This window comes from Narcine bancroftii, chromosome 8 (assembly GCF_036971445.1).
Source record: "Narcine bancroftii isolate sNarBan1 chromosome 8, sNarBan1.hap1, whole genome shotgun sequence".
Taxonomy (NCBI): domain Eukaryota; kingdom Metazoa; phylum Chordata; class Chondrichthyes; order Torpediniformes; family Narcinidae; genus Narcine; species Narcine bancroftii.
This window is the reverse complement of record NC_091476.1, coordinates 175,588,417-175,600,796: the sequence shown is the minus strand read 5'-3', so window position 1 is coordinate 175,600,796 and position 12,380 is coordinate 175,588,417. Positions and strand designations below refer to the sequence as shown.

The 12,380-nt window shown below is 43.4% G+C and overlaps 1 protein-coding gene across 4 annotated transcripts in view; it reads right to left on the bottom strand.

The window, feature by feature from the left end:
- Positions 1 to 12,380, bottom strand: part of LOC138741606 (regulating synaptic membrane exocytosis protein 3-like) — a 172,519-nt gene that overhangs the window by 11,560 nt on the left and 148,579 nt on the right. For all 4 annotated transcript variants that reach the window (XM_069895927.1, XM_069895925.1, XM_069895924.1 and 1 more), the window contains one exon: positions 4,426 to 4,565. In XM_069895927.1, coding sequence (XP_069752028.1) covers positions 4,426 to 4,565 — 140 coding nt within the window. The remainder of the gene's footprint in view (positions 1 to 4,425; positions 4,566 to 12,380) is intronic.

Genomic DNA, 12,380 nt, shown 5'->3' with positions numbered 1-12,380 from the left:
ATTAAAGGCTCTGACTAGCTGTAATAGAGTGGTCCCAATGAACAGATGATCAACAACTTCCTTCTCACTACATGCAGTTCTCATTGCCCAGCTATTGGAAGGGTTTGAACAAGTTGAAAAGGGAGTAGAGGAGATTTACCAAGATGTCGTCGGGACTGGATGGGTGGAGAAGGAGAGGTTAATTAGGCTAGTCGTAATTCCCTGGAGTGCAGGAGGATGAGGGATATCTTTACAGAGATTTACAAAATCATGAGGGACATGGATAAAGTGAATGCTCACAGTTTTTTTCGCCCAGATGCTAGAATTATAAGTTTATGGTGAGGGGCATTTTTTTCACTCAAAATTGGAAATGAGTACAATTTTGACATTCAAAAGTCATTTGGACACATATGTGAATAGAAGGGGCTTGGAAGGATACAGACCCAAGGGAGGAAAATGGGACAAACATAAAATGCCAAACAAGTTGGCATAGATGAGTTGGGCTGAAGGGCCTGTTCCTTGTTGTATGACACTGAGAAGCGTATGGAGTGAGTAAATGTCTTTCTATGAGGGCAGGTGTGATCAAGTTATGGGTACAGAAGCAATGGATCAGTAAAGGTAAATTTTGATAACAGGAAGGATGTAGAAGCTTTAGAGAGGTGCAGAAGACATTTACCAGAATTGTTGCTGGATTGGAGTACATGTCTTATGAAGTAAGGGTGACAGAGCTAGGGTTTTTCTCTATGGAGTGATGAAGGACGAGAGGAGACTTAAAAGAGGCCTATAATATTATGAGGGGCTGAAAGTGGAGAGCCAGCACCTGTTTTCCAGGGTGACAATATCAAATGTCAGAGGACATTTGTTTAAGTTGAGTGGAGGAAAGTCTAGGGAAGATGACAGTTTTTTTTTTACAGAGAGTGGTTGGTGCCTGGAATGCATTGACAGGGGTGGTGGAGGAGGCTGGTACAATAGGGACATTCAAAAGAATCTTGAATGTAAGAAAAATAGAGGCTTATTGATGCATTAAATTGTTGTGGAGTAAATTTACATAGGTCGGCATAACATCATGGACCGAATGGTCTGTACTGTGTGGTAATATTCTATGTTCATCTGAAGAAGGGTGTTTTCCTGATGCCTGGCAAGGGTTACGTGATGAGAGACTGAGTGATATAGAGATGTGGAATTTGGTGAAAATGAACAGAAATGAATCCCAGAAATGGTCTTGTAGTGTAAATTGGTTACATGACACCTAATGGGACTTTGGACTTTTGTGTACTGCTCTACCAACCACTGCTGTTAGTTGAATGTTTACTATCTTTAATAGATTGTTGGGTGTTATACGCTTGTTACTTAGCTCAGTGAACAGCAACATTTGTCAACTTATGGGCATTAAACAAAAGCAGAAAGAGGTAGGATTCTATTCTTCACCAGTTGGCTCATGTTCCCTTCTTCAAATCCCCCAAGGCTAAACATGAAAAAAGTGGGACAGAAACATGGATAAGTTTAGACCACAGTGATGTTCAACTTTTTCTTTCCACTCACATATCACTTTAAGTATTCCTTATGCCATTGGTGCTCTGTGATTAGTAAGGATTGCTTAAGGTGGGATGTGGGTGGAAAGAAAACATTTGAAAATCACTGTTTTAATCATCCCTCATTGACTCGTTATGTGCAGGGTTTCAGAACTCCAGAGGAAATGGGCCAATGACAATTTTTCTCAAGCAAAATATATCAGTAACAATTGGGTCTAGAGTAATGATTCTCAACCTTCCCCTCCCACCCACATCCCACCATAAGCAAACCCTTACTAATCACAGAGCACTGATGGCACAGGGATGACTTAAAGTGGGATGTGAGTGGAAAGAAAAGGGTTGAAAACCACTGGTCTATGGCTCTATTCCATATGGTAGAAATAGTATTAATTAGATTAGATTCAACTTTATTGTCATTGAGCCGTAAAATATGAAGCAAATAAAATACAATTAGCGTCTGACCAGAAGTTAAAAAAAAAAATGCTCTATATAAATAACTGTGTAAATAAAAACAAGCACGTTCAGCAAGGAGACAATTCTAAAAGTACTGACAGCACAATGTGAGTGCAGGACCACTCAGTGCTGTGATTTAAGGTTCAGCAGGGTCACAGCCTCGGGGGAAACAGTTTTTCCTGAGCCGGCTGGTTCGAGAGCGAAGGCTCCTGTAGCGCCTAACAGATGGAAGAAGAGTAAAATGTCCATAGTTAGGGTGAAATACATCCTTGATGATGCTCTTCGCTCTGCCCAGACCTGATAGGTGCTCTCAATGGGGGCAATTGGATGCTAATCATCCATCGGGCAGTTTTCACCACCTGCTGGAGTGCTTTATGGTCCAATTTGAAACAGTTGCCATACCACACTGAGATGCCATAGGTAACTCTGCTCTCAATGGTACAGTTGTTAAAAACCCATCAGTATCCTGGGACAGAGGTGTACTTTCTTCAAGCTCCGCAGAAAATAAAGGCGCTGTGGATACCAAGGATTTTGAAGCTTGATACACGTTCCACCTCGACCCCATTGATGTAAATAGGGGCATGAGTGTGGCTTCCAGCACATCTGAAGTCAATAATGATCTCCTTGGTCTTCTGAGTGTTAAGTGCCAAGTTGTTGTCAGGATGCTGCGCATTGGACATCATCCCTATAGGCCGTCTCATCATCCCTTCTGATCAGGCCAATCACCATGGTGTCGTGTGCGAACTTGATTATGGAATTAGAACCATGTACAGGAACACATTGTAGGTGAAAAGGGAATACAGGAGAGGACAGCACAGAGCCCTGGGGCACACCAGTGTTCAAGATGAGAATGGAAGAGTTTGCCTAATTTAATAGATTGGCGTCCATTATTCAGAAAGTCCACGGTCCATTTACAGATACCAAGATGGTGAAGTTTGGCGATCAGTTTGGAGGGAATCATAGAATTGAATGCCAAATTACAGTTAATGAACAGCATTCTGACATAAGAGTTGGAGCTGTCTAAGTGGGTCAAAGCAGAGTGAAGTGCCATAGAAATGGTATTCTCAGTCGACCTGTTGATGAGACTCCAGGGTGATGGTCAAACAGGATTTCAAATGTGATAGAACCAGTCTCTCAAACCACTTGGCAATGATGGGGGTGTGTGCAACTGAATGGACGGAAGTCATTCAGACTCGTGGCGGTGGGACGCTTTGGCACTGGCACAACGATGGTGGCAATCTTGAAATTCATGGGAACAACTGCCTGGCCAGGAATAGATTAAAAATGTCCTTGATGACACTGGCCAACTGTTTTGCAGACTCTAAGCACATGGCCAGGTACACCATCCGGACCAGCTACCTTCCGTACATTCACCCTACTCAGGGTGGCCCAAACATCAGAGATGGGAAGTGAGAAAGGCAGTTCATCAGCTGGAAGATCCAATTTGAAGGTGACCTCCTTGTTCTCTCAATCAAAACGAGCGTAGAAGCAATTAAGCTCCTCAGAGAGGGAGGAAAAGCTGGTAGGGGGCATAGTACTAGGTGGTTTATAGCCTGTAATGATCAGTGTGCCATATCACATGAGCCGGGGGTCTGAGGAGTTGAAATACTCTTCAAGCTTTTGTTTGTATGTATGATTCCCTCCTTAGGTTGGCCCTGGCTGAGCCATAATAGTATATATTTAGCAATAAAGATACTCTTCTATAAAGTCTACTCATGAACGGGACATGAAATCAATTTTAAAAGACATTTTCTAAAGAAATTCTTGGTTTGCGTACTTGGCTGACAAGGCATTTCTCCTCTAGTTTCATGAGATGTGCCCTCTTGACCCATTGCAATCAATGAAGAGCCCACTGAAAAATTGGGTCTCTCCAAAAGCATTTACTCAGTGGCTCTGACATAGAGCGATCAAAGTGTAGGAAGAACGGAAGAGGGGGGTGGAGAGGATTCAGAAAGATGTTCAGACATCAATGCATGAACAGCTGAAACCACCAATGTTTGAACAGTTATAATTGAGGATGTACGAGAGGTGAATTAGGGGGATGCTGAGGGTAGCCGAGGAAGGAATGGATGAAATTGTGGAAGGGTGTAAAAGGGATAATTTTAAAATTTAGCCAGTGTGAAAGGTGTACTTACTGAACGGGAATTAAGTGTGAGTTACAGGGCAGGCTGTAGAATATCCAGTGATCTGAGATTTAACTGGAATCACAAACAGACTTGACCAATTACAATTAGCAGGGGATTCTCTCTTAATAATATTAATATTGGACATCAAAACAAGTCAAAAGCTCCATGGTCATATTTTAATACCATCTTTTAAATTCTAGATAATTTCAACACATTCTCAAAGTCTGGAATTCAATTCTGGATTACTGGTCCAAAACCAATCTCTGCCCCCTGTACCCAGTCAGATCAAGTTACCAAAGGATCCAACCTCTTGCAACGATGTTGCCAGCACTAACCTGGAGCACCTTTCCTTGAGGGCCCTCGTCAAACAGCAACCCTTGCTGGTAAACTGGGTCCAGAGTCTTCTTTGATAACTTGGTTTTTCTCTTTGCAATGCACACCCCATTCTCCAGGAGGTACACTTTAATGTATGGCACTGCAGTACAGAAAGGGAACAGTTGTGAACACTTTCCTCTACACCAACACCAAAAAAAACCAGTGAATTAACCTTGATGTTTCAAAAGTTTATAAAAAAACAACCTGCATTTATACAGCATATAGGATGTCCCAATGTGATTTTCACCCCCTGGAAGGTTGTTAGTAGAAAACTATTTGTACAGAGTAGGATCCCACAAACAGCAATGAAGAAATTACCTAAGAATTTTTGATAGTCCTGGTTGAGGAGTAAATGTGATTAAGGCAGCATAAAGATTTTCCCCAATCCTGTCCTTCCAAATACCAGCATTTTCATCTGAGTGAGGTTCAGATTAAAAGATGGCATCTCCGACCCTCTCTTGGTTGAAACACCTGCCAGTGAATCTGTGGGAGCCTCTCAATCCCTGGTCAGGAACCTGTCAGTTTAAGTCCCACGATTGCTGGACTAATGTTCAGACAACTATGAATAATTGGATGTCAAACGATGCAACAGGATATAGATCAGTTGCAAATCTGGGCAGAGAAGCGACAGATGGCGTTTAATCCAGACAAACATGAGGTGTTGAATTTACTGCACTCTAGTGCTTTTGGGAAAGTCTGCTTTGATGGGGTTCCTGGCTCAAGTGCCAGATGTTGAAGTGATGATGTCACAATTCCGTGTCTCGGCCCTGAAAATTCCATGGATGTCAACTGTGGTATATTATCATGAACTAGCTGGTCTAGTATTGCAAGTCATGCACCACCATTTGAAGCTCCTGCAAGAATTCTGCTGGAGTGGTTGAAGACCACCTGCGTAGGTGGGATGCTTCGGGAGGCAAATCATGACTCACATTAACTCCAGTTCCATGTTATATCCCAGCTACTAACCTTTGGGAGGTCAACTCTATTCAGTCTTTCTCACTTTCCCATTTTGCTCCCTTTTTGTGGAGTCTTTCCCTTAGGTACTATCTACGATTTGGTCATTTCCAACGGTCAATGATCGGTTAACATTCACCACGCCCCATCATAAATGAGATATCACAGTCAATCCAATGCAAAGAGCACCTTCTCCATTCACCTCTTGTTCATTTGCTGTCACCGCTGCTCCAAGCTCAGACTCATGTTGTTGAATTACCTGCCTTAGGAATATCTGGGAACCGATGTGTGGGTGACTACAGCTTTATGTTTTACAGCACCACTTCTTCCCTGAACAAATCTACACCTTCCCATATTATATCTCTTAATTACTTCACCATGTTTGACAGATGAGGGAGAAACTTACTTGGATATTCAGGGTAAGTTATTCTGAGTCAGATTCCCAAGAAACACCAGATTTCTGCCACATCTCTCAGTGATGGTGTCTTTACCACTGCTTTAATTAAATGCTTTAAAAAAATGTTTGGCCTGGAAGTCAGCCTGAAGAAAACTGAGGTCCTCCATCAGCCAGCTCCCCACCATGACTACCAGCCCCCCCACATCTCCATCGGGCACACAAAACTCAAAACGGTCAACCAGTTTACCTATCTCGGCTGCACCATTTCATCAGATGCAAGGATCGACAATGAGATAGACAACAGACTCGCCAAGGCAAATAGCGCCTTTGGAAGACTACACAAAAGAGTCTGGAAAAACAACCAACTGAAAAACCTCACAAAGATAAGCATATACAGAGCCGTTGTCATACCCACACTCCTGTTCGGCTCCGAATCATGGGTCCTCTACAGGCATCACCTACGGCTCCTAGAAAGCTTCCACCAGCGTTGTCTCCGCTCCATCCTCAACATCCATTGGAGCGCTTTCATCCCTAACGTCGAAGTACTCGAGATGGCAGAGGTCGACAGCATCGAGTCCACGCTGCTGAAGATCCAGCTGCGCTGGGTGGGTCACGTCTCCAGAATGGAGGACCATCGCCTTCCCAAGATCGTGTTATATGGCGAGCTCTCCACTGGCCACCATGATAGAGGTGCACCAAAGAAAAGGTACAAGGACTGCCTAAAGAAATCTCTTGGTGCCTGCCACATTGACCACCGCCAGTGGGCTGATATCGCCTCAAACCGTGCATCTTGGCACCTCACAATTTGGCGGGCAGCAACCTCCTTTGAAGAAGACCGCAGAGCCCACCTCACTGACAAAAGGCAAAGGAGGAAAAACCCAACACCCAACCCCAACCAACCAATTTTCCCCTGCAGCCGCTGCAACCGTGTCTGCCTGTCCCGCATCGGACTGGTCAGCCACAAACGAGCCTGCAGCTGACGTGGACTTTTACCCCCTCCATAAATCTTCGTCCGCGAAGCCAAGCCAAAGTTTTTAAAAAAAAGTTTTTAAAAGTTTAAAAAGTTTAATTTTAGATTAACACAAAGTCCTCATCCCCAGGCAAAGTCTCCAATAAAAGCAACTTCCTGCCTCTGAAGATTCACGTGATCATTTATCACTGCTCCAGTCTCTCTGTGCTGTTGAAGAAATGTACCTAGATGTTTATCATGTTTCTAAACCGCTTCTTCTGTCAACCCAATGGCCCCAAAGTCAATCTGAAGTCCTACCACCAAACTATATTTTCCTTTAGAAAACCTCTGGCTCAGAAGTGGCTTCTATTTCTCATGTTACAGCAAAAAGTGGAGTGAAAAGTGCCTAAAAGTGATATTTGTGTATCCAAACACAAGCTGAAGCCCAAATGAAACATTTAGAGATATAAAAACCTTCAAACCTTGCAGTACAGGTTCCATTACGGAAGATTGTCTCATTTATTACCTTTATTCAAGTTTTAAGGATCTGAGCAAATGCACAGTGACCCATCCTTAAATATTATTACCACGGAACAGATCCAATCAACCAGAGCTAGAATACCAAGAATAACTCGTCTGACGAGTCTATCTAGTCTTTCCACAAGGGTAAAGTTGCAGAGGAACATCTGTACAGAAACAGATCATAGGCCTAATCGGTCCATCCCACCATTTATCCTCCCCATAAGCCTTCTCCCACCCCCACCAAGTGTTGTCCAACTTTCCCTTTAATACATTTGTATGATTTGTTTCATCCACTTCCAGTAACCTCTCCCTTCGACCTCCTGTGCTGTATGACTTTGAAACTCATAACACCCAAGATGCCTGTTTCACCAGATTGATCATGCCTTTATATTCTCCCATCCTCTCGTGAAACACAGGACGATACTGTTGCAACGAACATTCCATGGTGACTGGTTTTGTCATTCAATGCATGTTGTCAGTCCAGGGAATGGTGCTCAAAACACCATTCTGTCCAGCAAGTCTTCTAGACATTATTGTCCAAAACTTTGTTTACATTCACTGTTGTCACCTGAAGCAACAGCCTACCAGTCCCCTCTCAGGGAATTCAAGCCCACCATAAACTGCAACGTCAAGGTTCTGCCTGTGAATGTTTCAAAACAGCATTCTCGTAAATGAGATTTTCCCCTCGTGCTCACCTGAAATCTCAGGGAGTTGCCTGCCTCTCACTTAAAGGTCACCAACACCATGGCAAACCTGGATCCTCACCCACTGTTCTGCCCAAGTCCTGGTGCTTCACTTCCAGAACATCCCTTTGCAAAGTCATTATTTACCTACAAATATCACCAGGAGTAAGATACAGGTCTCTGCCGTGTGTAAGTAGCATGGTTTTATGCAGGAAAATAATGTTTGACCAATTTTGTTTTAGAATTATTTGAGGAGGTGATCTGTATTGTGGGTAAAGGAAAACTAATGAATATATTATACTTTGACCTCCAAAAGGCATTTTTGGTCAGATATTATTGCAGAAAATAAAAACTATGATATAGAGGTGACAGGTTAATGTTGGAAGAAAATTAGGTGGCTTATAAGCATTAATGAAACTTCTCTAGTTGGCAAGTTGTAAAGATTGGCGCGGGTTAGGGATGGGGTGGTGGGAGGAACAGGGGCTGAGATTTTATCATTTAGATAAATGACTTGAATGAGCATACCACGGGTATGCTGATAAGTTTACTGTTCAAGATTCAGGATTCTTTTATTGACATGAAATAAAATGGATGTAATATTATACAAAATTGCATTTAGTCTGCCCCTGCAGCCACACAGACATTAGTCCAAACCATTGGCAACCTAAGCTCCTTATCCAAATCCCCAATATGATCAGGAAGCCTTCAGCGCTCTTGCATCCTCTCACATCCTGGTTCCGATACCTGCTACCCCTTCAGCCAGTCTTGAGCCAGTCCATAGCCTGGTGAGAGTCCTTTGACTGTGTGGCCAGTAGCCTGCGGGATTTCCTCGCCTTGAGTCACCAGCCTGTATGCTCTTCAGCCACAGAGCCCCTCACTGGTCTACCACAATGGTCACCGACCCATAGGGTGATGTCCTCTGCTTCTCAGATGGGAGTTGGTCTCCTCGTTTTCCAGCAGTCCTCTGCTTCTCTGGAGTCGGTAACCCCTCGAGGCACTGCCAATCATGGGCACCACCATCTTGGGTCCGGAACCTGCGGTTGCAGGATTTTAAAGTAAAACACTCTTTAATAGGCCATCTAAAGCCTGTACGGAGCTGTCAGTAGTTAGACTGGGCAGTAGAACCCTGCGGAGGAGCGCTGTGACTCCAATCCCTCTCTCCACAAGTCCACACCAGGGCCAGAAATGAGACACAATTGGGCAGAGAATGCCACAGATATTACTCTTGGAAAAGTAGTACGAATATAAGCTGTGAAGAAGACAAAGGGGATATATACATTGGTTAAGTAAATGGGCAAAGATTCATGGGAAAATGTGAAATTATTCATTTTGGCAGGAAAAAAATAATTTATGTAAATAGTGAGAGGTGGCAGAGATCTGAGATGCAGAGGGGTGCTGTCTTCATGGTCAGTGTCCAAATCCAAGGATATATTAGGAAAGCTAACAGAATGCTATGCTTCATTATATGGGGAATTGAATGGAAAAGCAGGGATGTTAAACATCATTTCAATTGTATGTTGATAAGACTTCATCTGTAGTATTTAAACAGAGTATAATGAAAGGAAGATGTACTGTATATATGTTGGAAGCAGTTCAGAGACCTTTACAAGATAAAGACCTGAAATGAATGTGTTGTCTTGTGAGGCCCAGTAGCCAACCTAGGCTGGTAGCAGCCAGGATTCAGGAAGTTAAAGGGACTCGAAGGAGATGTTAGATCTTGAGGAGTCTCGAAAGAGTGGGTTGGACAGGATATAACCATATAACCACTTACAGCACAGAACAGGCCAGTTCGGCCCTACTAGTCCATGCCGTAACAAATCCCCACCCTCCTAGTCCCACTGACCAGCACCCGGTCCATACCCCTCCAGTCCTCTCCACTCCATGTAACTATCCAGTCTTTCCTTAAATGTAACCAATGATCCCGCCTCGACCACGTCTGCCGGAAGCTCATTCCACATCCCTACCACCCTTTGCATAAAAAAATTTCCCCTCATGTTCCCCTTATAATTTTCCCCTTCAATCTTAAACCATGCCCTCTAGTTTGAATCTCCCCCACTCTTAATTGAAAAAGCCTATCCACGTTTACTCTGTCTGTCCCTTTTAAAATCTTAAACACCTCTATCAAGTCCCCTCTCAATCTTCTACGCTCCAGAGAAAAAAGCCCCAGTCTGCACAACCTTTTCCTGGAACTCAGACCCTGAAATCCTGTCAACATTCTCGTGAACCTTCTCTGCACTCTCTCTATTTTGTTTATATCTTTCCTATAATTTGGTGACCAAAACTGTACACAGTACTCCAAATTTGGCCTCACCAATGCCTTGGTGGGAGAATCTAGAAATGAGACATTGTTTAAAAATCAGAGTCTCTCCTTGAAGATGAAGACGAGGTAAACTTTTCAGGGTCATAAATCCTTGAAAATCTATTCCTCAAACGATAGTGGCAGCGGTCATTGGTTTTGTTTAAGATAGATATAGATAATTTCCAAGGTAAATGAGAAACTAGAATTGGTATAACAGCTGCTTGAGAACTGAGTGAATTCCTTTGAAATTAAATGCCAGTATGTTTGCCCTATAGTGGAACACTCAGTACTGTGGGGTTTCTTTAGTCTTGCAGTGTCTTCATGTCACTTTGGAGGCCTCCTTTAATGGATGCCCTGCACTCACATTTGCTCCAGCTTACTCTACAGTAGCTCCCAGCTGAACCTTCGTGTTCTCTTGCACTTACTATCTGTCGGGCCCAGTCTGTCTGATTACATTGACCATCAGGTACTCAATGCCTATCTCAGTATGCCACGTGCTAACTGAACGTTCCAGCTCAGGCTCTGTCTCCAACACCATGGCAACATCTTGCCAAGTTGACCCCAGTGCTTTTCCCTCTGCAAAATCCCCACCTTTATTTTGAAAGTTTATGGTGGAGAAGAGCAATTCCCCAAATAACTCTCAAACAACAAAAGATACCCACCAGAGCAAAATGAGACTTGCTTTAAGCAATCATGTCCACTGCATATCAATGCCTCATTAATCATATATTTCAAAGGAAAATTGACTTTTATTTATCTGAAAGTCAAATAAAACTTAGGAGATAAACGTTGCACAGAGTGCTTTGCTTGCTGCTTTCACAGAGATGCATCCGAGAACTCTCAGAAATGACCTACTTGACCAAGAGTGAGGTTTTAGAAGACAAGTCACGAACTACAGGATACCCTGCCTCTGACCTGCTCTGTGGATGCAATATTTATGTGGCTGAATTCTATTCAATATGATCCCCAAATAAAGGAAACTTCATGGCCATTTCCTGACACCTCTGTAGAACAACTACTTCTCGCTGTCGAATGTTGTGTAGACCAGCCATTCTCAATGGGTGTTGTACGCCCCCCCCCCCCCCCCGACCCACTAGGCTCAACAGCACAATTAAGGGGTGGCACAGACTGAAACAATAAAATATTTTTTATGATTTTTTTTCAATGTAGTCAGTAGGAGACAAGTACGGAAAAAACCAACTAAACTTGACGGCTTCATAGGGAAGGGGGCCCATAAACTTTGAGCAGAGTCCCAAGGGGCCACACAGCCATAACAAGGTGGAAAATGGCTGGTCTAGATCTTGCTGTATGGGGTGGTTAATTTGCTGAGCAGTTGTAAATGGATTTGAATGTTGTGCAGCTATTAGAAAACATCCCACTTCTGACCTCAGTCAACACTGAAGCAGCTAAAGAGTTGCACTTGCATGTTTCCTGAGGAACTCCTGCAGCCATCTCCTGGGCTGCGAGAATTGACCTCCAGAAACCAGATCCAAGCTGTGTGCTTACACATTCCCAATGGTCAGTACCCTCTGGTGATGGGGTTTACCAGAACTCCTTTATCTCTTTGCACCAAGTTACAAGAATACAAGGTCATTAAAACAGCAGACCAGAGTGGGAACCATGGCGTCAGTCTGCCCTCTGCTGGTATCGATATAGTGTCATATCGTGATCGGAAATTAACTCAGAGTTGACTCAGAGTTCCTTTTAATTTTAGAGATACAGGCAAAGTAACAGGCCCTTTCAGCCCATGAGCCCATGCCACCCAAATGACTGATCCATCTACTAACCCTGTACAAACTCTTCACAGACAGCAGCAGATTCAAACTGGGTCAAAACATTAAAACATTTTAATTGGATCATTAGGACCCCTCAAAAGCTTCACTTAAAGACTCAAAATATTAGCACTTGTCCAGCTGCCATAATCCATAAATGATCAACAATTAATGTACCGTTTGCCTAGCTGTCATAGAAACATAGAAGATAGGAGCAGGAGTAGGTCATTCGGCCCTTCGAGCCTGCTCCGCCATTCAACGAGATCATGGCTGATCTTAAAGTTCAGTACCCCGTCACCGCCTTCTCTCCGTAACCTTTAATACCCTTATACTGAAGAA